Source organism: Corvus kubaryi, unplaced genomic scaffold, assembly GCF_017639235.1.
Source record: "Corvus kubaryi isolate FWS band 111438036 unplaced genomic scaffold, C.kubaryi_AGA036_p1.0 67, whole genome shotgun sequence".
Classification (NCBI taxonomy): Eukaryota; Metazoa; Chordata; class Aves; order Passeriformes; family Corvidae; genus Corvus; species Corvus kubaryi.
The window spans coordinates 6723043-6748853 of NW_024582055.1; the positions used below are offsets into that span (position 1 = coordinate 6723043).

The 25811-nt window shown below is 40.2% G+C and overlaps 1 protein-coding gene and 1 non-coding gene across 4 annotated transcripts in view; both read right to left on the reverse strand.

Moving 5' to 3' along the window:
* LOC121674319 (bifunctional heparan sulfate N-deacetylase/N-sulfotransferase 3) overlaps positions 1–25811 on the reverse strand; it is a 110511-nt gene that overhangs the window by 1283 nt on the left and 83417 nt on the right. For all 3 annotated transcript variants that reach the window (XM_042048566.1, XM_042048567.1, XM_042048565.1), the window contains exons 6-14: positions 24476–24604; positions 15257–15439; positions 13652–13748; positions 12682–12805; positions 9328–9502; positions 8733–8903; positions 7631–7740; positions 7075–7177; positions 428–5879 (exon numbers count right to left, since the gene is read on the reverse strand). In XM_042048566.1, the coding sequence (XP_041904500.1) occupies positions 5760–5879; positions 7075–7177; positions 7631–7740; positions 8733–8903; positions 9328–9502; positions 12682–12805; positions 13652–13748; positions 15257–15439; positions 24476–24604 (1212 nt within the window). In that variant the 3' untranslated portion in view covers positions 428–5759. The remainder of the gene's footprint in view (positions 1–427; positions 5880–7074; positions 7178–7630; positions 7741–8732; positions 8904–9327; positions 9503–12681; positions 12806–13651; positions 13749–15256; positions 15440–24475; positions 24605–25811) is intronic.
* Positions 115–245, reverse strand: LOC121674348. Its single transcript, XR_006019588.1, has one exon. It is a non-coding gene; the product is annotated as a small nucleolar RNA SNORA24 (small nucleolar RNA).

Consider the following 25811-nt stretch of genomic DNA (forward strand, 5'->3'; position numbering starts at 1 on the left):
AAAACTGGGCTGTAATAGCTTATTACGGGGGGGAAATAAGGGAGACACCTGAAAAACCGATCAACGAAAAGACACCCAAAAAAGGGGGAGACGGCTAACCCCATGGCAGACTCGGTTTGTTACTTGCCACAGTCAACGACTCATACCCACAAGAGGGTAAAAGTTTTGCCAATTAGCAAGGCCCTGCTCTTCCATGCCTAGGAAGGGAGTCAGCCACAGGCGGCAGCTCCCATGGAGTCATGGATCCCTATTCCCCCCCCTCCGCAGCCACGTGGCGGCCGCCATTTTCCCTTCCTCTCTCCCTCCCTCATGCGGGCGCGGGCCCGCGCCCGTGACCCGGCCCCAGCCCCGGGCCCGGGCCCGGGCCGCCGCGCCCGGCTCCCAGCTGTCCTCCCTATTACGGAGCCCACGCCATCATGGAGCCTACCTTCTGTCTGATTCCGCTCCGCTCCTCTGCCGCTGTGGAGGAGAACGCGCCCGATCCGCGAGCACCGCCACCGCCACTTCACCCTCACCCTTCCCGCGCCCGCCGCGCGCCCCCTCAGCGCCAACGGCCGCGCCGCGCGCCCACCCACGCGGAACCCTTCCGCACGCGGCCGACCCCGCACGCGCCGGCGGCGGGAACTGGGCACCGCCGTGACGCCGGCCGGGGGGCGGGGCTTCCGGCGCTGGGCGGGGCCACGGCGCGCACGCGCCCTGAGCTCGGCCACACGGGGAACGCGCAGATGGCAAAGGGGATTGATCCCTCCCCTTCTGATTCCCGCTCCTTCCCGAAGATACCGAGTAGCAGCCCCGGCGGCAAACGGGTTAAGGGACTCTCCAAAGCAGAGACCTTCAGCTGATCGAGACAGCGATGCTGCTTTCTCTGTGTAGATACGCGTGTGTGTATACTTGGTCCCATCATAAGATGGGCCTTAAATGCTGCAACAATACTGGTTGTTATTTGAAAACCATGGACTAAAATAAAAATCAGAGGTCGTGAAAGACGTGCTAGAAAAATGAAGTCATCCCTCTAGGTGGACACAGGTCATTTCCGTTTTCCAGTCCATGTAAGCAACTGCATGCTGGCCAAATGTCCACACCTTCATTTTTAGTTAGAACAGGATAGAACAGAACAGAAGATTGAAGTTGGGAGGGACCTACAAGGATCATCAGTCCACGTGTCCAACCAGCTCAGGGCCAACCAGAAGTTAAAGCCTGTTGTTAAAGGCATTTTCCAAATGATTTTTAAACACTGTCAGGCCTGGAGCATCAACCACCTCTCCAGGGAGCCTGTTACAGTGTCTGAACACCATCTCATAAAGAAATGCTTCCTCATGTCAAGTCTCAATCTCCCCTCATTACTATACAGCACAGCAGCTTATTTAACGATTATTAGCCATCCTCAGCCCAGGGAAGAGTCAAGCTCAATGCACGTTTTTTAGATGATCACTCTTACTTTGTCTGAATTCCTCCCCCATTCAGGTTTCCCTAGCCCTTGGTTTCAGCTGTTGGTTACCTTCCTACCCCTGGGATTTGCCCTTCCCTGACTGTTGTGCTTTCTACATCCATATTGCCCACAGAGACAAAAAAACCATAAAGTCTTTTGCCTTTGAGCTCCAGGAATTTGTGGACTGGAAGAACTGAAAAGAAACATTACGTGAAAGTGGATAAATCAGAGGGCAAGAAGGTATTATTTGTAGCAAAGATCTTTCCCCTTTTCTTACTATCTATTATTACTTTACTGTTTCTTTAAGAGATTAAGAAGTCTAAACTTCTTGTATAATACCCATCTCTATAATTTTAAATTGCATCATTTCTCTGTAATGAATTCCATATTTTGTTAATATCCTATTACCCACACTTCTAAGCAGCTTTTGCCCAGTTAGGTAAATACATTTTTATATTCTGTTCTGTTTGTTGATAAACGTGAATTTTCCTTTGGACATTGATACCATCTTTAGAGGTTTCTCCAAAGAAAGCTTTTCTCATGTCTGTGTAGGCTGATGCATTGGCACAACTATTGAATCCCCAAGGCAAATGATTTGAATAAATTTTCCTTGTTATCTTAAAAATAGCAAACTCTGGAGATGTTTCTCCAGTGCATTAGCAAGTGCTGGCACAAGAAATAAAAAGTAAGCAGGAAGCAAAAGGAGTAAAACAAGCAGCTGCATAAAGCAGCAATATTCACTCACAGCAAGAGTAAGCAGTATTTTTCATTTCTGAAAACATTTCATGCTGCTCCTGTGCTGCTGGATTGTGTTGTAGCTCAGTGTCAAGCTGCAATAGCTGCTAACCAACCTGGAAAAGGACAACTTCTGTGAACATGAAAGTCACTTCCACACAGCACTACATTTTCTTATCAGAGTTTATTGTTGCACTTCAAATACCATGCCACTATCAGAATAATATCTATTTTTTATTAAAAAAAAACTCTGAGAAAAATGTTTCCAGCAATTTTCATTCAATGTGAATGACAAGAGTATTACATCTATAAACATTGAAATATCTATTTAATTTCTTCCTGAGGAAGTTTCACATTTTTAAGCAATGAAAAAGGATATTCTGTACAAGATAGTCTGCAAATCATTCAAACTAATTCTTTCTGCACAAGTAGAACTGGGAAAATGTCACAGTATTCTCAGGAATGTTAGCTCAAATAATTAGGTGATTTCAGATCAGGCTCTGTGTTTACACCCCCAAATGGTGAATATCTGCTCAGAACCACATTGTTTTTTAATGGCACTGATGTCTGCAGAAAGCAAATTTCAGAATCATGTTTATGAAAATGAAGATGAAACTCACAAAATCAAGCAGTTGTTAAAGAAATTGCTTGTGCAGTTACCTACCAGGGGAACAGAAACTATGGCTGTGTTACCAGCCACAATAAAACATCTGACTTGGACTAGCAAACAGATTCCTTGTAACAAATCCAGATTTTTAAGAGTACTAACACTGATAGTCTGTTTCTGGAAATCAAACACTGCAGGTAAACTGTGAATGGAAGAGGTTATACTTTGTCAGGTAACTCGTGTGGTATGACCTGGTTACTCAACTGTACTTATGTGCATCCCCTGGCACACACCCAGCTGCTGTCTGCATGGTGTGCTCAGCCTCCTCCTCCTCCACCAAGTTGGCTGCATGTTAAAAGTGCTTCTTAAAGGCTCCTGTTAAATGTAAGAACACATTTAAATAGAATAGTTCTGGAATAAAACCCCCATGGCTTCATACCATCCTTTCACAAACAAGTAATAATCCACCCAAGGCCGTACGTGTGGAGGATTTATTGTCCCAGTGCCTCATGGTGACCACAGATGGGCTGTAAAATTCCCCAGGGGACAATGTGACCAATGTCACCACTCTGTCGTTGACTGCCCACTCATTCAGGGCCTTGCTTTCCCAGGGCAAGAAGACAGAGAGGGAATTCTTTAAAACAAAGAATGAACTAGGAATGTGGCTGAAGGCCATTCCTCCTGCATGTAAGAGGCACTCAATCTGTGTTCTCACCCTGAAAACATTAGGCACTTGATAGTGCCCAAGGTTTTTTCCATTTTCCTCTATTTTATAATGCTGTTACACTCAAGAACATGGAGTAACTGAGGCAGCCCTGCACAACAGGAGCTTTGTGCAATCCCTGCATTTTTAAAATGTTTGACTGATGTTACACCAGGTTGTATCGAGTAAAATCAATCATGACAGGATGAAAACCCCAGGCATTCTCTCCAGTTATTCAATTTAGCTGTAACAAACCTATATGGATGCTTGCAGGATGCACGAGCTGTCCATAGCATGCAGAGTACTTGCTTTTACAGGTGTTCAGAATCCAGTGTTTCTTTTCTCAAATAAGTACTTTAAGACAAGTCAGCTTTTGAGACAAATCCATATGACTGAATATTTAAAGTGAAATGAAATTCTCATTCTAATAAACAATAGAGATGTTCATCTTAAAAAATGTCTACTCTAGTAGGTCCTCATCCTTAATCATGCATATTCTCTTAGCAAAAATGTGCTGCGTAAAGAATATTGTTATATACAGCAAATTTGTCTAGATTTTTTTCTTTACAGGCCTATCAAAACCACGCATTACACAGACAAAATCAATAAATAATAAAGATTACCAGTTAGAGGTACAGTAAGGATCTCAACATCTGTTTTCTGTTTAGGAAATAACAGACTGGTTTCCATTTCATTACCTTGAAAGTTAAATTGTATGATTACATAAATGTCGTAAAACAGCACTGAGACAATAGGAAGTTGTTCCACCATTTGATGCATGATTTTAAGTATTCACCCTGAAACAAATGATGAAAACATTACAGAGCTACTGTATAAAGCCTTGCATTTAGTACTGTAGTTCTCTTTTCGCTAACCCTTCATACCTTTAGAAACACTCAGAGCCAAAGTTCAGTGAGGAGCTTTAAGGCCACATTTAGCTGAAGTTTCCAATGAACTTCCTCAACTTCTAAGCACTATTGATTAGACTTTATCTCCCATCTAATCTGATGCATTGAGAGATGTATTATTGAGAACTATCACATAAATAATCTGCCTGCAAGGGCGGATATTTGTGTTTTCCCATGATTCGAGTGTAATTTTCTACCATGATTACACGCTGTGTTTATTTTTTTCCCCCCTCGAAAGCTTATTCCTAATATTTAATACCAAATATGTTTAACATATCTGGAAACAGAACTGGTATTTTCATCTGGAAATCTGGTAATTTTTGCTGTTGACGTACTCTGAAGGTTGCAGAAAGATGCTACAATTTTGATGAGGCTGTGGGGGGAAAACCATAGGTTAAAAGCAAATAAATTAAGCAAAAAACAGTGGTGCAAATTAAGGCAATAAAAGTAAGGATCTTTTTCTGCTTTTTATGAGTTTTTCATTTATTTCAGTGGAGTCACTCCTGACTCAGAAATGTAAGCCCACAGTGATGTGTCCAGATCTGGCTGCTGACAGGAGTGAAATCATCTTCCTTGCCCTGCTCCAGGTTTGGGTCACGGTTGTTGAAGTCTAATACTGCAACTCGTGTGCTTCACACATCCAGTTAAATTTCTGCTCAGATAATTCACATCTCCGTCGGTACAAAACCAGACATATTAATTACAGACAAAGGCCCTTCCCACACTCTAAGGGTTTGTTGTTACAGGATATAATCATAAGTTCTGTTTTACTTGTTTGTGGTTTTCTTTCTACACCTGTGGATTCCATATGCTGCTGGGTGCATTTGTTGCCACTCACAGCTAAATGACACATGGTAACTGTACTGCTCCCCTGGGTTTGCACACGTTTTGGGCATTAGCAAGCTGATTCCAAAGGCAGAAGTACTCTGGGCATTTTGTGCTACATTAAGTTATCTTATCCTATGCAACACAATAATCAAATCCTAAGAAAAACTGTCAGTGGTCCAACAAAGGGCTACAAAACCTACATGAGACACAATACTTTAAAACTGATATATAAAAATGTGAATATTTACCGTGAAATTGGACAGGTCGTGTATCTCTGACGCTTATACCAGTTGTAAATAACTTCCACATATGTGCACAGTAGTCCACAAGTCCACAGGCCCAGAAATGTTAATGAGAAAGATTTGGCCCACCAGAGCTCTAAGAAACACATGTATTTTTACAATCCACATGCCAGCATATGGAAATAACTTCTATCCTTTACATTTTTTTGAAGAGGTATATCTTACAAGACCTTCTGGTAGCTGCTGGAAAGTTCAGGTATGATGACTGAAATGTGGAAGGGAGATTTCAAAAAGCTCTCTTCCACTGCTATCTCACTTTCTGTAGCTCCTGTCGCAGCCACGATGGCAGGGGTTGTCCCAGTTTGTGGAGGAGTTTTGACAGTTCCACATTGTGATCTCTGTAGTAGCTTGACAGAAAGGCCCTGCACTGATGGATACAAAAGGAGGAGGTTTTATTTAATGAAATGCTCTACTGCAGTTGCTGTGAATTCAAGGTTTCAAAGTTGGTTTGACCTGTGTGAAAACTTGACTTCCTCTTATGCAATCTATATTGTTTTACGCTACCTACTGCATGCAAAGAGCTGAACTCTTAAGAGGTAATGTCAAGGGAAACAAAGGTTGTCCAAAACGAACACCAAAGTCAAAGCAAAATTTGATTCTACTCTTAGATAGTCTTGTAAATTTAGAATCACACTGAAGGTGATGCAGATACTTTTATTGCAATGTGATTGAAATAACAGCTTCTAAAATATCTTTGTATGTTGACATGTATCAGTTAGCAACCCCCATTTCCGGAAGTATTTAGAGTTGAAAAAGACAAGAGTTTACACAAACATAGTCTTATCTCTGACCAAAATCCTTCTCACCTAATGATTTTGTATCAGTATGACTCTACTGATGTGAAGTTATTTATAAGTACTGTGAGAAAAAAATCCCAGCTTACCTGGTACATTAATTCTTACTGCTATTCAAACTGTAAGTTTTTATTTGCATTTTAGTCAGGCTAAATGAATTGGCAATACAAGACAGAATCAACATAAAAGTTACAGCTAGAATAGGAGACTGAATTGCCCTTGGGTACAGGCTGCAGCATTTGATCTGATGGAAATTTCCTCATTTGGGCATTTGTCTGAGGAAGGTACTTATAACATTCATAGAAACAGAATCTAACCTCTCTTAAAACTGGATTATAGGAGTGTCTGCATTACTTGTCACAGTCTAACTAGTCTTAAAGACAAGGGGCCACACAAATATACCCATCTGATCATGAGAAGAAAACCTGTACTGTGGAACCTCTGCTGCTGAAGTCCATAAGGTAAAGGGGACAGGGCTTCAGGAGCAGCAAGTTTAGTTTTCTAAGGGGCACCAAGTTTTAGAATTCGTGGGGGTTTTTTGTTGCTGTTACTTTTTAAATGACTTAATCTTCACATTTGAAATAAAGAACTGAAAGTCTATGCACTCCACGGCTATCTTAAACATCTCCTTTGTAGGGAAAGGCACCCAAATAATTAACACCTCCTTAATTTTGTCCTCTCTGATTTTGTCCTCATGATTTTGCCTCTGTCATGTCCCATATGTGCCAACTGAATTCCCATACAATGCCAATGAGCATAATGGTTTACCTCAGAATCCATAGGAGGATATTTTCTGCCTTTGCTCTTTCCAAGACACTTGGTTTTTCCTTCTTCCAAGAGCTGACACCAGAATCCTTTATGTGAATCGAATCTGAAACAAACATTGTGTGGTGTAAAATTTGTGTGTAACCAAATCTAGGAGTTGGAATCCAAAGGAGTGGATGTTACATTCCTGACTGATAACTGTATCTGTTTTTCAGCTAATGCTAAAAAAAAGAGAAATTAATTCTATTTGCTTTCTATTTATGCATATCAACATTCCATGTTCCACTCACGGAAGTAAAATTCCTTTTGATCCATTCAAAATTCATATGCAATTCTCACAAAACAGCACTTTGTCTGTCAGGGCTCTACTTCTGTAACAGCCAAGTGGCTCAGTGAATGATTCATGGAAAATTGAACCCCAAATTGTGTTCTGAACAATTCACCCTACTGACAGCTCAAAGAACTGTGAGGGGCTTTATTCTACAGGGAGCTGACTTACAGACTAGCTGGTATTTTAGGAATGTAGAAACATGTGAAAATGATGAACTAATTAACTCACGTTAGGGCTTCAGAGTAATTATAATGAGGAGAGACTCCCAGAAACTTCTGTACTTCATCCATTACGGTAGATGGGTCAGTTCTCAGCTGCTGTCCATCAATAATTAGCAACTACAACAGAGAAAATAAATGGCCGTTTAATTTGGAATTCATTATTTCAGGCTTGCAACTGAAACTTCCACCTCTGTCAAACTCCTTCATTATATAGAGAGTACTGCCCCAGGAAACAATAATGGGCCCAGTCTTAATTGTCATCATCATTAATGACCTGGGAGCAGAGTAAGTAGCATCTTAATTAAATTTGAAATTATATTGCATTGGAAGCTGTTGTGACAACAGAGAAATGGCAGTGAAGGATCTAGAAAGATAAGAAATACTGGCAGGAAATTGAGAGAGATTGGTCCAGCCAAGAAAAAACCTTACTAATGGCTACTACTTTTCTAGATAAAAGGTAAGGCTACCAGGGCTGGTTCTTCACTATCACTGTGGGACATAAAATCTGGCAAAAATCTGCATGAGAATGCATATTATTCAATGTTCACAGGTAACTTGTGGAGAAAAGCAAATGAAAACATAACGAGGAGAATTTCATACGAGAGTCAGGATATTACAGCATTGTGTGTCTCATGAAGAGAGATGCAAGGCTGGCTGAAAAGAGAGTATGTGGAGAATACCACCAGCTAGATGCATCAGACCTTTCTTGACACACTCTGGGAAAACAGAAGGTGCGGACTCCAGCCAACTTGTCTCAGCTACAGGAGTCCTGGATAAACAGAAGGTTGGGATTGCAGCCAACCTCCCTCTAACTGTTGGGTGCGGAGCGGTGCCAGACACGCTGCCAATGTCACGAAATTCCGTTCCAGAAATAAATCTCCCAAGGAGATACTGATCATGTGATTTTGTCTGGCTGGTCTGGTGTTATCACATGATGTTCAGGGCTTAGGATGTGCATCTTTTAAGGCTTGATCTTAACATGGGGCCAGAAGGAGATTAATGATTTGTAGGATATCCCCGAGATCAGCACTCAGTAGGCAAGACTTTTACAAACGTAAACTTTTAGGACAGTGTATATATATGATGAGGATGTCAAGAGTCTTATTCACCTGGTAAGGTGGGAAGTAAGTGAGCCATCTTTCAATGTGGGTAGCATACCATCCAGGGGCCAAGCATCTCTTCTGGAGAGCTCTGAGCTCAGAGGGGGCTCGAGGGCCAGCTGTGATCACCTGATAGAAGCTGAATTTCAGAGCTGCGGGGTCTTCATGGGATCGCTGATGCTGTAAAAGAAGTGACACTGCTGGAACTTTACAGACTACAAAAGCTGGGAGAACAAGGCAAACTGGTTGCTCCTACTGACAAAAATTTCTTAACCTACCTTGTATTTTGAGCATGAACTAGATAACTGTGTCTATATACTAATTTCTGTATGTGCTGATTATGTAAATCAATTGACTAAGTAACTGTCTTTTACATTACAGGTGAACTTGAAAAAGTGGTTTCTGTTATTTTAACCCTTAAAATATTTTCAGGTTTAAACAACAGATATCTCAGCCCAAGGGCGATCACATATGGTCACTGACTGATGAACAAAAGCTGGTGCTATGCGACCCTTTTATACAGATAGACCCTGAGAGGATATACAGAGAGGATTCAAGGTGGAAACCTGGACTGGTGCCTGCCCATGTTCTCCCAAGTGCATACCTGGTACCAGGAATAGGCGCGGTCGGACGGGTCGATGAGGATGGTGATGATCTTGGCCTTGGGGATGAGGGAAGCAGCTCTTTTGGGAGCTTCCTCAGAATGGAAATAGTTGGCACTTTTCTCAAAGAGGAAGTCAGTGGTGACATTAGAAGGTGTGGGAAAGAAATCCATGTACCTGGGAAAGCAACATCATTCTCAGAACTACTTAAAAATCCCACAAAGGCTGATAAATCTGTTAAGCATATTTTATTCTAGAATACTCACTTAAAATAAAAGCCAAAAGGCAAACCAAATTTTACATTGCATTTTTAATCATATTTTACTTGGTACTAGCTTGCCTCTCACTACATGTAACTAGACATTGCAGCTATTTTTTTTAACTGGATAAAAATGTTACAGTATTTGTGTATCTTAAAATTAGCAAGTTCTCACTTTTCAGGCAGAACAGAAATTGGGTTTTCCAAATCTGGCCTTCTGCTGACATCAACTGAAGTGCAATGCTCTAAGAAAAAGCTACTTAGTATCAGAATTGCTTTCACTGAAAAGAGGCTGTTTATGCGGGGAAGAGGCACTGAAACAATCCCACACAGCTTCATCAGGTAAAAGGTTTCAAAGGAGTGACAGAATTCCCTTATTTTTCTGAGAGTCACATTTTTGGGGAAAATTGAGTTGTAGTTGTTTTAGGGTTTTTTGTGAGCTTTCCTCATCCATTATGAAGTCATAGTTAAATTCCTGCAATTGCTTTGTCATACAAGGACTTCTTTATCCCTGGCCCTCAGACCACTTCTTATTGCTGGGAAAAACAATAAATGGGAAATTTTGTCCCTCCTGACTTTTCAGTTAACCTGTATTGAGAAAATAAATGTTATTTAAAACAGCCTCTTCTGAAGACCATGATTAAGGACTGAGATTTCTTCCAGTGCTTGGACTTTGTTCTATTCATACAAGCGAGCTACTTCTAAATCAAATGACATGCTCTTGTTGGCTTTGAAATTGTAACCATTGAAGTCAATGGACTTTTATTTCCCAGAAGTATTAGGGCTGATGTGATGAGAAAGACGAGGCTGTACCCATTTTTACTCAAAAAATTATTAGAAGCTAATGACTCAGCCTGACTGTGTGGCCTCAGAATGCTTTACAAGGAAAGGAGAAGGCCAGCTTGCGGAGAGGCAACAGGCACTAGGGGCAAATCTGCTCTAGATCACGTGTGAAGTTATTATGCTGTTGTACTGAAGTCCTGGAAGTAGAATGATAAATACAAGGCAATGAAGACTATAAGCCTTTAACACCAAACGTGGCACTACACTGATTTTGGACAAAAAAAGTGAATTGATTCTTTAGGTAACACAGAAGATTCAAAAAAAAGTGGGCATTGATGTGCTATCAGTGAAAACTGGAAAGAGATTGGACTAGGTGTGGTATCAAGAGGTTCCAAAGTTTAGGGTCAGCATTTCTGCTGGACATGGACTGCAGAAGTCTCGCTTGGTCCCTCATTCATGAGACAATTATTAAATTCAGTAAGGGCAAAGCTGAGAAGGCTTTAAAGAAACTTGTCCAAGAAACCTGTAACAAAGCTTACATAAAGAAATGCAGGACTGGTCTATTTAGACTTCTCCACTTCAATAGCAGCAGGATATGTTCTCATCTCACTATTCTGCCATGTCTATTGGAAGACTATAATTTACATCTATACCACTTTCAAAACAGCAATACTGAGGTTCTGAGGGCTGAAAGAACCCTATTCTGTTTCTGTACTTGGCCTTGCTCTAAATCTAAGCTTGGACAAAGACTAAGTGAGCGTCAGCTCAGGGACAAAGCCCTGTCTCCACAACTGTAAACGAAATCGAACTGATTGTTATTTGTTATTCTTGCAGGAATCCCAGCCAATTAATGGACTAATAAAGAGAGCCCCTTGTATCTAATTACAAAGTGGGAAGCCAGCATTGAAATACACTATCAGACTAGGTGGTCTGAGAGATCCGTCTGGCAGACAGAACTTTAATCTAAGAATGAGGCAACTACACAAACAGGGAGTTCAGAGGATCCAAGACTTAACTGTGGGAACCTGGCAGGGATAGTGGGGCACATAGTTGGTGCTGTAGTGAGAACCTGTCAAAGGGATGTGCCTGGTCTAGACAGGCTGACCAGTGTGAGCTTTATGCACCAGTGCCACATTAAGATGAAGGTAATTTGACATGTGTGGCAGCCAAATTGTACCTGCACCTTAGGGAAGGGGATAAGGCAGGAGGAAAGAGAGAAGCAGCACAGTAGTTTTCCAGCAACCTGAGAACACTGATTTTGTGGAAGAATGGGCTTGCTGTACTTAGGCTGCTCCATCAGCGTGGAGCTGCTCTGCCTCGCCTGCACGTCCTCCTCACTGACTGCAAACGCTTCAGCAGCAATTTCCCACTCCCAGTCATTTATCCAGCACCTCTCCATTGGCACAACTGGCTGACTCACCACCCTTCCCAGCGGGAATGTGCTGCAGCAATTCCAACTCTGGGAAAACGAGTGACGTACAAACAAATTGGATCTGATGTGTCTGCACTGAGACCACAGAACAGCGTTCACCCTGTTAATTTTATGGATGAATACAAAGTCAAAGGCAATAAAAGTATTTTCCCTTAAACTGGGGGCAAAATAAAGAAACAAGACAAGAAATCAATAATTCTTCACTGGTGCTCCCCAGCCACCACAGCATGTCACCAGCTTTCATGCTGCAGTGCTTTACAGTGCAGCACTTTGTGGAAGCAGAGGGATGAGGAGTGACCTTCAAGGGCAGCTGTGCCTGGTGACTCCCAGGGAGCCACAGTGAACATGGCAGCAGGGACCCAGGCTCTGTCTCAGCACCGCCTACTAACCCACAGAGACACGTTCTCCTCATTACCCGATCTTCAAAGAACATTTTGAGAGGCTTTCCCTGCCCCCCATTTAACATTATTACTATTGCCATACGCTATTTAAAGGAAAAAATGCCTCTCCCTGATAGTATATTTTTCTCTTAAGAAATAAGATTTCCAGCAGGAACATAACTTTTGTGTCCATATATACTACTAACAACCATTACTGTCCCACCTTCAAAGGCATGTGTAACGAGAAATACACATTTTGTTACTGTTCTGCACAGATTAATACCTGGATATTTACAAGACAGCCTCACAAAAGTTAGTGCATTTAAGATATTCTGTAGTAAGATCATTATTCACTTGCATTTATTTCTCATTTCAGAAGGACACTGAAGGCTATTTCTTATCTCACTTTATATAGGCACAGTTACCATTACCAACAGTAATGTCATTTTTCTATTGTTCACAATATAGAAACTTTTATATTTATACTAATAACCCATCTTACCAATCAATCCCCCTGTGGTAGTTATTTCTATTAAAGAACTGTACCTCCTCAAAGGTTTTTGGGCTGGGGGAGTTACTAATGATTGAAGGATGCATGATCAGGAACAAATACAAGGCTGTAGTACCTGCAAATGGGATAAAAGTCCAAGATGTAAAATAAAAATACACATACACACATTTCTGGGGGGATCATAGTCACAGATGGGACTAAATCAGCTTTATTCCATTTCATTTCACTGAGGAGATGTTGATTTATGCCACCTAAGATCCTGCACTTTCTGAGCTTTTAGAATTAGGACAATTAAAGAACTGTAAATAGTTAACACAGACACTGGAGTGCCAGTGTTGAAATCTGTTTTTCCTACTTAAAATAGCTGTGTTTTAAAAATAATGATTTGTGTATACGAGACTGTCACAAAAATATTTAAAAATCTTGCATTCAGTAGCTATTGGGGATTGGTGAAGATGAAAGGAAGCTTACATGCAATTTTCTGATTACGGAGAAGAAAAATAACTATTAAGTCAATTTATAAACTACTGCAATCTTGTAATTAGAACAGTCCATTAGGAACTTTCTGGCTTGAAAAAAAGGCCAAGAAATAACAAGATTCTATAAACGAGACACAGGCAAGACAAGAACTTGCAATTCAGAATCCAATCTATTTGAAAGATGTCTCTGTCCTGTCCTTTCCTTTGTGCACTTTGACAAGAGCTTGTCTATCTAGTTCATCTCTTTATCAAAATTTACTTATTTTGATGTAAAGCTGCTAAAAACACACCTGAACCCTGCATTTTCAATGTGTACTGACTGCTGTTGTAAGTCACATTACTAAGCTATATTTGCTGAAATTAAAAAAATGCTGTCAGATGATCAGGATCTCTACACAGCAGCCTGAGTCAACACTGATTAACTGTTTTACTTATTTGAACTTACACACAGCCTATCTTGTTGGAATACAAGAAAATCTCACCAGTTTTCTGGGGTCCTACAACCAAGAATTTTGGCAACCGATCACAGGTTTTTTCCTTAGACCAGATATCTCTGTGCCGTTTGTCATCACAGGGGTTCTAAAATAGAAAGGAAAACTCAGAAGTTCCTTGGCAATCACATTTGATAAGGTTCTTAAGCTACCCTTCTATATAAATTACCTATTTTTCACCCATGTACAAATACTCTTACCTGAAGTTATTGTTTTTCTTTATGACTGAAAACTAAGTTGTGCATTCCAGAACTATTCCAGTGATTCAGAATTGTATTTCCAACATAACCAGGTCAGAACCTGAGTGTCTTAAGTATTTGCAATTTATTTTAAGGAGAAGGATTGTACACATATATAGTTGCCCCATTCCTGTAACAGCTACCACACTATATATGCTGCATTTCTTAAACTAAAGGAGTAAATTAATTATGATTTAAGGCTTTCTATTCACAAATTCATATTCTGATCCTCCAATTCAAACCAGTACCTAATATTAACCTTTGGGAGCTTTGCTGCTTTACAATTGAATCAGTTTAAATTTGTTCTGGAAATGCTACTCACAGACAGTTTTTGACACTGTTGTCTGGCAATACTGCACTGAGATGAAGGGAATTATCTCCATGTACCCCTTTTAGGCTTAAAAATATATACCTGTCTTCAAAATCACATTAATTATACAAAACATAATACACCACAAATACACCACATACAGTATATCTTAGTCCCTGTATTTTACAAGTGTCTTTTCTAAGTAATTATAATTTTTCAAGTAATGTGGCTCCAGGCTAATTTCCATTTTTAAAATAATTCTTCGTATTATGCAAAATCCTTGACATTTTTCCCTCTAGTTCAATGTTTCATTAAAAACCAGCATGAATTTCAAGACACATATTTAAGTACAAATTTGCAATCTCAGACTCTAAGTCAGCAATTCAATATCCAAGGCTGGAAAACATTTGAGTAAGCAAACTTAAAGACATTTTTATGTTTGATTTAGTAAAGTTTGCTTCTTAGAGTATCTCTACCAAGCCATCTTAAAAAGATTTTATTTGGGTTAATATCATTCAGGTACCTACAGCTTCTTGGCAAACTTCGTCCTCAGGCAGTTCTCAGCCAATTGTGAACTTTCTGATTTATCTCATCTGCTTCCACTTGGCTAATTAGGGTATCCATGGTCTTAATGCTCTTTTCTCTTTTTGGATGCCCTCTTCTCTTTACACACTTGGAGAAAACCTCATTTCTTTAATTGCTAGAAGATGCATATAAATCTGCCTGTCAAATGCTTTATTCGTGCTAGTTCCAAAAGGAGAAGAAAAATAACACAACATGCACTTGCCTGTCTTTCCCCATATTTTTAAAGGCAAGTAAAGTTGGAAAAAACCTAATTAAAGATAATTTTAATTGCACATCTTAATGCATATTAATTTCACAGCCTTTTACAAGCGACAGGGAACACAATCACACCCTGAAGCTTAAGCTGGCTCTTTTATGGAACCAACTTAAAAACATAACTGCTTTTCTCTACAAGAAGCTGAAACAAAGAATTTAAAAAAAACCACCAAGACATTTTTTTCTGATCTCTTGCTCAGCCTTCACCTGCCAGAGGGGGTCCTTCTGCTCAGGGAACAGCTCAAAATACTTGTGAGCCAGCTGGACCGGGGGAAGGGTTTGCAGTTTCAGGTTTGTCCAGGTATGAACGAAGTTGGCCAGGTTCACAAAGGTGTACAAGCCCAGGCGGTCGTTCCCGTAATTAGACAAGTGTGTCATGAAGATGCTGATCTGTGGGAGACAAAATGAAGAGCACACCTCGAGTCTTTGCATCACTAGATGGCAGTGCAGCCCTAGGTAGTAAAAATCTCATTTGCATTTTGCTCTTACTGAGAGCAGCAAGCCTTGGATCACATTCACACAGCCCCTTTCCACCCTTGCCCTCATTGAATTACATCCTTCTGCTCAAGTCAACTCAATGCAGTCAATGAGGAGAATGCTGGAACAGGTCCCATGAGCTTTGTGAGCAGCAGATGGGCAATGCTACCCTGGGGTTGGGCAACACCGACATCATCTTTATGTGCATTTACTTCGTAGGATACAGCAAAAACAGTGCCCACAGCTTTACTTTTAAGAGGAATACAAATGCAATGTTAAAAATGGGCTTCCTGTTTTCATGGAAGCGTAAAGAAGTCAGAGACTAAGGAAGCAGCTGAGCTCTATTGCTGTGACTTTAATCTTATGGCTGCAGGTCTAAGTTTCATAGAGTAAGTAGTTCATCCCTTCTACAAAAGTATTCTGCAAGCACTGGCCTGACGAAAGAGACCAAGAAAATATCTGAAACCTCACTGCGTACTTTCAAATAACTGTGCATAAATATTCCCGAACAAAAAACCCCAAAAGTTTTAAGGCTGCTGGTATTTTCTCTCCCAATATTTTACTATGAAAGTGATAGCCAGATACACCCTCCTGCTCCAGCCCTTGCTCCAACTGCACTTCTATACTCCCAGTGGAAGCAATGCTTCCATGAAGGTTTCTCACAGGAAGGGCATTTTTGGATACACCTAAACTGAGCTGGTGAGCAGAGCAGGAAAACACAGACTGCAAGGATGGGCTCCCAGCGACTGAGGAAGGGCTGCAGACAGAACCTTCTGTTTTCTAAAATGCTGCCTTTTCAAGGTAATTTTTCACTGATGTAACAGTCTGCCCTTACACTGAAATCTGCGAACCCTCACCTCGCCACCAGTGATTTCTTTCTTGGAAGTTCTTTTTAAAGTAGAACTCTCCCAAGATAAACTCTCCAGACTAATTACCATTAAAAAATGAGAAACATGACTCTTTTTATAAATACATCTGCTAATGCCATGAATGAGCCATTTCTATTTAAAGTAAGACCTGATGTAAGCCACTTTAAAAAAAGAAAAGCTTATCATGGTCATAATTCTGAAATTAGTTCAGGAACTGAAGTTAATCTTTTGTAAAGGAATTCCATTCCCCAGTTTAAAAAAAGAAAAGAATGAAAAACTGGTATTTATGGCAAAATTAGAAGATACACACTACTAAATCACTAGGAGATGATCTTTCTTTGTGGGTAGGACTGAGATTGAAAACCCCTTCCCTTTAGGCACCAAATGTATAGCCTTTTCAAGTCCTTTTTTATTTCAGTTCTCAAAGCAGGAATGGAGCAGCCACAGGACTACGCTGTTCTCACCAAAGACACAATCAGCAGGTTCCCATAAAAAAGGTTAACTTGCTTTCCTGACAGCCTCTTTCTTTCCTGCACGTGGGCTGACCTCTGACATTTTTAATGTCAATTCACCTCCTGGCAACTCCTCACATGTCAACAGCTACAGCACTGCCATGAAAGAAAAAGCAAGGGAAGTTGAAAAGATTTCTAGTCCAGGGAAAATATAATTATTCTTTCCCTGAAGAGAATATCACTGTAATTTTAAGAATGTCAGTGCAGGCTGAGAAATTCACTGGACATATCATCATAAATAATTTCCAGCATATAAAACTGCGTCACTGAAGGGGAAAAATTATCAGAGTCCTAAGCTCCCATTTTAGTTGTATTTTTTAACTCAAATACTTTATGGTTAATTATTTACAACATAAAGATGATCAAATGTTGGTTGAAAACTTAAATGGCTGAGTCTTGGAAAGAAATCCATACTCAGTTAAGCATATACATGACCTAATATATGACTTTACATTGTAGGTCTCTTCTGTATGGCATCATAAATATCACAGATTAGCTCAGAGGGATGGTGGATCATTCCCCACTTCCCTGTGCAGAAGGATGGGAACACACATCAATCCCCTTCCAGCTGCAGGTGCTGCTGTTTCACACCAGGACAAAACATAATGATTATTCTTTCCCTTCCATACTGGGTTTATGATGCTTTGATTTGCTCTACCATACCACGTCCTGAGTCATTCAAACAAGTTCTAATGAAGAAGAATTATTCTTTCTCTGCAACTACTAGCATGCTATGCTTCTGAAGACTTATTCTCTTGGAACCACCAATCAGAAGCTCTAAAAGGAATCCTTTGTGGCCATCTCCCAAGGCTAGACCCAGTAAATAACACTATTTGTTCAATAATCTTCCACCTCTGGGAAATGCTGTAAAATGCAAACAGAGCTTCATATATTTCTTTATTTCTCCTTCGAAAGGGAAGCAGCTGTGAACGGATTTATATTCATTCACTCTAACAAGCATTTTAACCTCCCTTTCAGATAAAAAGAGCTTATTTGATTTTATTATTTCCAGCACTCTTCTCAAATAATTTCTTTCGGGCATCTCAGCATTTTCTTTATTTCAGTGTAGAAGGATCACCCTTTTTCAGCTGTTCCTCATAAACAAACCATCACCCTGGTTGCACTTCAATGCACACTCTCCACAGGATTTAATATCCTTCAGGAGGGAACTGAAATGGAATGCACACAATTTTTTAAATGATGGTTTGGGACTAAATCTGGCCTCTGGGCAGCAGCTCCTTTCCTGCTCTCACACATTTTCGGATCAGAGCTGCAAAGGTGCTCTCCTGTGCTCTGCCTTCTCCTTCCAGCTTCTTCTCTTCAGCATCTTGTCCTTCCTCGTGGAAGGACAGAGGTCTAAATTATGTTTGCTCTCCTTTCTCAGTCCTGATTTCACTTGGGATTCGGACTGGTACTGCAGAAATGTAGGGAAATGAGAACAAGCACTCAGGAGAAAGAGCTTTTATCTTTCTGACTGCTCATTCTGTGCTGCATATTTCCTTACTACTACATTTCCCAATTAGAGGCAATAGCTTCTAGGTCAACAAACTGGAGCTGAGACTGAGAAGGAGTTGCTGCTATTAAATCACGTCTCAGGAAAAGACGAACCAACATGATCTAATTTATGTATCAAGAACAGAGAGATGCTTGACAAACAACTCAAACAAAATGCAAACAAGTTACCCAGCTTCTAGTGATGGACGTTAACTGGCTGCATATTTTAAAAAATACTGATCACTACAAAATCAAGATTATTAGGATGCTGCACCTATTGACATGATACACCAAGGACACTACCCAAACTAAGGTTCTGGATTCTTGGCAAAAGCTGCTGTTTCCTGACAAAACAGAGGTGCCTGCTTCCCAAAGGAATGATATTACTATTCCCAAGAGTGAGCAGCCCTTCTTAGGGCTCCTGACTTCCCCCGGAGTCAAGGGGTCTCTCTTAAGCTGCCAGGATCAGACCCCAGAGCAGAGAGAAGACTCTCTTTTCAAAGGTCAGCTGTGGCAGCAAGGGAAGTGGAGGGAAGTCTGAGACTTGCAAGACATCGATGATCTTGAAGAGTTTAATTATTCTGGCATTTCAAATCTAGAACTAGAAGAGTTGGTGTAAGAAAAAATTGGTAATAAATACTTACTACATACTGGACACTTATTTTTTCATCATATATAGATCTATTGCAGGCAATTCCAACTCAAATGAATTCCTACTAACAAACCAGACATCAAGGTACTTTAGTCACAGGCACTATGTCACCCTCCCATCTGTGCAACAACATTAAAAGGCAGCATTGAGGCCTCCCAACTCAATGAAGTTACGCACAACCCTTCAAAATGAAGTTAAATGATGATTGACAATTAATTCTGTGCTCTCAGCTAGACACTAGAAGCAGATGCTTTACCAATTTGGAATATTGCTGGTGTTTTAGCTACTGAGCACATGTTTACAGGCCACGAGAGTACATTCAACTCTCAGAACACTTATATTCCAATTCATTTGGCAATGTGCACACTCTGTTTGCAGTTCTGCTATTGTTTCCAAGTTACTCAGAACAGTTTTGTTCCAGGTATTGAGAGACTCAGTAACAGCAGGTTTTGCTCCATTAGACCACCAAAGTGACAGAATAACAAATCAGAGCACAGTCTATATTGAATATGTATTTTAAATAGCTGAAAGACAATCCTTTCAGACCTGGATGCTTGCAGAAAAGCTGTGTTCAATTCCACCAGAGAGATCCCAGATTGCAACTCCCTTTTAAGCCCTGAGGTTGCCCTGCTGCTTTCACAGCTGCCACGGACCTGTCCACTCGCAGACTGCCAACGAGTGGAATTCCATTTGTACAGTGGTGTCTCCACCATAAATATGATGGAGCCAGGGAAGAGTTATGAGCTCAAACAAATGATGTACTTGGTGTAGTTCTGAACTGTTGATCTGACAGTCAGGAACTGCAAGTTTATTTTCAGCTGCTGCTCATCCCCCTTGTGACTCAGTAGTGCTAGTACTGTCCAAAAGACTCGGTTCACTCTAAACCACTGGCACAAAAGCCTTCCATTCAAGACTTTTAAGGATCACAGAAGAGTAAAATTTTCTTATTGCCACAGTTTCAATGCATTTCCTGCCCACTGTTACAAGGAATCAGCTCTAAAGAGACAGCTATTCCTGTCTGTTCCACAGCCTTTCCACACTGCCTGCTCATTTAGAAATTTTTTTTTGTAGTTTTTTCTATTCCACCCACAAAATACCAGACTCTGTCTGGCTTTTATGGGTGGGTTTTGAAGAACAGATAGGAAGGCAAAGAATACTTGTGTTCTGCAGTCAGCCAAAATGCTTGGCAAGACTGATTTCCCTCCCTGCCCCAACTGATGGCAACTATTGCTGGAGTTAAGGGCACGAGAGGACAGGGAAGAGATGAAACTTATGCCTTTCTCACCCATGAAGTGGGACAAGCCTGTCAAACGGAACCATCTTTCCTGCTTCTCACAGTCAGTACAGTTAAATATGAAGTTGTGCCAAGCAAGATGGACAGAAAGGGAAGATCCGAGTCTGAACGCCTTTGGTTTTGTATTTTCTTCTGTAGTGCCAGTTCAGGGTCACATTAAGATACAGCAGGTTCTGCTGATGTGCATGCAAATCCTCTCATTTTCAGTGCTAAAGGAGATAATTTCTCCCTTGCTGCAAGTCAATTAGCTTAATAACAGCTCTACTCACTGCAACTGGGGAGAGGTAAAAATTAGAAGAAAATAATACTTAGAACTGAACGCACACAAAGATTACAATTATTTTAAGATCAATCAGACAAAGTGCCTAAGGCATTAGCAGCCTTTCCTCTTCATCAGCACTGCTGTAACCATGTCAAGAGCACACAGCTGGCTACACATTAGTTTCATTGTTGGGCTGTCAACCATTTGAAGGCTTTCACCAAATTACTCTCCACAGGGCATTTTCCCTTTTCTTTCCATCTCTAGACACACAGTACTTTGCAAGGAAGTGCATGTAAATTCACGTCATCCAATTACTGTATTCTGTTTGATTTTCTTAGGGGCAGAAAAGTTACAGAAAAATTTCATGAACTCTTGGTTACCCTTAAACATTCATCTCGTAGGATAGAAAAGCTCCAGATCTGTATCTCCTACAGCTCAACAGATCTGAGAAGCAGTGATACAGTTGATGACAGTGTCTGTACTGACCTCTTCATCATACACAGCTCAAAATGTAATGGCTCACTCCCTTCAAAAGACGTATTTAGGAGACCAGTACAATTTTGTTCTAAGAAACATTGAACAGAAATTTGTTTTACTTATCCAAGAATTTCACTGGATATTGCAGAGAGAGATGAATCTGAAGTCACTGAAGATTCGAACAAGTTTATCAGGAAGAATATGTGCTAAAACGTTTTAAAGTCAGTATAGTGGTATGAAAAAACAGTAACTATGTGAGACAATAAACCAGAGAAGGAGATGCGTCTGACTGGGTAAGATATTCATCACTACACAGTTCTACGGTGCATGTTTTCCTTGTGGCTTTGCCCCGGTATTCTCTGGCTAAATCAGTGCAAGTCCCTCAACCTCCCTGTAAGTCAATTATTCAACTGATAATCTGGGGAGAAATAATGCCAGTATGCCAGTAATACAGGCTGCTGAAGCTTGCTTTTTCTTTTCCTGTGAAACATTTTGTGCAAGATCCCGATATAACACAATCTCGCCCGAGGGCCGCTGCAGTCAGCAAGATCTTTAACAGGACACAGACATACAAAATATTACTTGAAGAGTGGGTAATAGTGTTCTCTTAGTGCTTTGGCTCTTTTGCAGCTTGGTGGCACTTCAGAATTCAGGATGCTTTATGAACACGACAGCAATAATGGTCAGCATCACATCCCAGCCACCACTGAGGGGGTACAAATGCAAACCACACGAACGCAACCTGCCAGCTGTGAGATTTGCTGCTCCAACAAGCCAACTGTTGGTTCCCAGTCACATAAACAGCCATCTCAGATTTCCTGAGGCTTTGCATACCTGCAGGACATCTGCCTGCACAATGCCCTGGGAACAGGGCCATCATGCTGGTTCTCATGACAAAAACCCACAGATGCACACATGGTCCTGCGGGTTTTTGTGGTTTACCCTGCACACAGTGGTTGATTGAGCACACTGTAAAGAGGCAGAGCCTCTCTTACACCACTGCACAGCCAAACCACTGAGAAATGCTGGGCTTCATTCTTAGGAGCACTTATTTCAATGTAGGGTACTCGGTTTCTGAAGTCTCAGCCTGGTGACTTACACCTCAAAAGCTACATTCACTTCCAAATTAAATATAATGAAGAAATTTGTTAAAATTAACATTTAATCCACACTCACATTTTCCAGGTTTGGAAACTAACTATTTATGTACTCATTACTGAGAACATTGTTTAGCTGACATTGTAATGATGCATGGGTAGTGTTTTCTCTTCTTAGTTTTGTATCAGTGAAAAACAATGTTTTGAGAATGCCTCATAATGGCGTTTTTGCATCCTCTCAAAAGCTGGGTGTTTCACATCAAGAAATCCCAGCAATTTTAATGAAAACACAGGAAAGCTTATGAAATCCAAAATGCCACCCCATAATTAGACAGACTCCTAAAGCTACTTAAGTCTTCATTTTAATGTCTAAATTTTTGCCCAACTCTGACTTGCAAATTGTAACATGAATAAATGCAAGACCTAAAACCCACAAAGGTACAAACATTAATCTTTAAATTGATGACTTGCCAAGGCTAATGCTTAGAACTTGAGAAACTGTTTATAGGCAGGTATTTAAAACAAAGATGCACCATCTTTTCAACGGCACTCTTTAGAAGGAGTCTTGGGCAGATTTTGGCCTGATACTCATTTACAGTTGTACTTAGAAAACACTGCATTTAACTTCTATTCTTTTAGCCTGTACTGTATTTGGGATATCATAATTTTCAGAAGTAGGTGATCACACAGTCTACATAGCAATGCATGAATCAAAGACCTAAGTGTAATGTATAAGAAGACACTACTGTACTCACGTTCCAGGATGTCAGGCAGGCATGATCAAACCTCCACAATGAGTATCAAAAATCATGAAAGTTTCACTGCTTATCTCGTCTTTCCCTCCATTTTCTTCAATCTTGTAATTTAAAAGGCTTATGCCTCAAGCACTCAAATTTTGCTGTTCCTTACTGGTGTAAAACAGTTTTTGGCTGTTGTGGCTGTGCTTCAATGTGGAATGTATTTTGTCCTGACTCAAAATATTGTTACTGTGCCTTCCACTATGTCTAATCTGCTAAACTAGTAACTTCTAGTCAAAACCCACATACTGCCAAAGCACTGCTACGGTACCAATGCCCTCCCCAGCCAATGAATTTTCCAGGTCTCAGCTCTATTAACTTGGGGTTGGAACTAGATGGCCTTGAAAGTCCCTTCCACCCTAAACTATTCTATGATTGATTCTATGCTGTGCCTGGAACAATACACATCATCAAAGCTACGACTGTGACCACTGCCACCCTCGACAAGGAAAACCACACATGTGCTAAGGAACTGAAGTTTTTATTTCCTCATTCTGCTATGTGAACATGAAAAAGGGGAACAACACAAAGTAACTGCTCTCAAAGAGCCAAAACTATAGCCCAAAAGAATTTGAGGCTTGGAAAACAGACTTGAATATAAATTGCTGAAGTAGCTTTCAGAAATGGTTTTTCTTCAGACTGCATTAAATTACGGAAGATTAAAAAAGGGCACAAAATATTTAGGCTGTTATTCCAAAAGCTTTGAGTGGAAATACGTTTTGTTCCCTTTGGTGTTCCCGTGACTACATTTCTACAGAACAGTAGAGTTTTATTTATATGTTTCATTTGGACCCCAAACAAAAACCTCATCTAAAAGCTTGTCTAAAAGGTCAGTTTGGAAACAAGTGACCTAATCCCATGCCATTTGGAAGTACTACACTGCTCTCCTCTGTCAGTGTTCTGTTTGTTTCATTGCCTCACTTCTTGTTTATCTTCTATTAAAGATAAAGGAAAGGTTAAGCAGATGTCATTCATTTACTCAGATCTTTTCTTTGAACTGTGTGGTTCTTTTACTTGGATCTCTTCTTGGAAGCTGCTATGAGACAGCAAGTGAAATTTCTCCAAACTGATTGCAGCCCAAGCATTCCTTGCTTGCAGCCTTCTCACCTCAATAAATGCTCCCAAACGCTTTGCATCACAACTTTGGCAGAGCAGAGAAATGAACTTTACCTGAGATACTCACAGCAGTTCTTTACATTTGAATTCTTCTAAAAATTAAATCTCAGGGGTCTGATTTCATGCAAAAAGTAAAGAACAAGACAGGCTAGCACTGCTGCATTACTAACAAAACAGTTGTCAAAAATGGTGGAGACTGCTTTGTACAACTAACAGAACATATATAATATTAGATCTTAATTTAATTAATTGAAAAAGCAAAAGAACTCACTGTGCCTAACCATTACTGTTGGGGAGACCCAGCTGATCAGCCCTGGAACATTCAGTAATTTTCTTTAACTGATTTTTCAGAAACATTTCAAAATTCCACTGTACTTACTGGATTGAGAACCACTGTGAAGAACAGCTCTCCTCCTTGAATACTTTTGTCTAATTCCTTTGGACCTCCAGGATACTCTTTATAGAAAATGGTGTGGGTGAACAAGCCACAAGTTTGCCTAGGAAGCACCTGCATTTATGAAAAAAAAAAGAAAAAATTCAAGAGTTTATGCTTCTAATGAGATAATAAAAGTCAGAGAAATAACATGTAACTGGTAATTGCTGGGTACATTGGGCATCTCAACTTTGCTAGGAATCAGTAATGATCTAGATGAATTATTATCCCTAAAATCATAACATCCAAAAATTCATCACATTTTGTTTGAAATTGGAGACTGATCTCTATCACCAAATTACAATTCCAGGGCTTCCTCAAACTCATTCTGTCAGTAACACCTCATCCTAAACCCAAGTATTTGAAGTCTAAAGTTTTAAAATAATGTGAAAGATAATCTAAAATATTATCAGTCTGTATCGTATCAGTCAGTTCCACTTTTATCTGAATGATGGTTTTGTTGAAAATTTAAACTGTAATTGGAAAGGCGAGTTGGTTTTTCTTTGGCTTAGGCATCACCACCAATAATAATTCTACACTGACACATACGGAATTCTGCCAATAATTCTCACTTTATATAAAAGATTAACTAATTCAGCTGTGGTTTTGTAGGACCAGTTGAAATACAAAGTAGTCTGAGCAAAATTAATTTTAAAAACATTCCAAGAACAAATCCTTTGAATATGAAGAACTAAAAAACGTTTTTCATCAGAAATTCAATATATTTTCTATTGAATTCAGAAAGTAATTTGCTGGAGAGTATTTCAGCTATGTCTAGTCCTTATGGAAAATCAACAGCTGAGTACAGACATTCATGTATGATGCTTAACTGGGATTGTTATGATAGATTAACTTTTAAAGCATACAAATGCCTAATTTGACACAGGCTGTGGCTTTGTAGATACTCTTTATTTCTTGCAGTTTCAGTTCTCAACATTTTTTTTTGTTATGTAGAGAATACTGTGATCACAGACTGTAAATTCTGTGTTGTCAGAAAACGTATGGAATTTGTACCTCTGCTATAAACTTGCCTAAGTTTTTACAAAACCTTTGGATTTCACTGAGGAAATAGGAGAACAACTCTCCAGAGAGGCAGGGAATGAGGCTGTACTGGATTGGAGATGCTCCGACAAACGTTACACAACAATGTTCTTACTGAGCATGTTCATTACCGTTAGCCTGAAGATGTAAAATATTGATGCATTTGCCCTGGAGAACTGAACGCTCAACACTCTCCGAACAGGTGGTTTAATATCACTGGTTTTGGAAACAGATTTTTGGC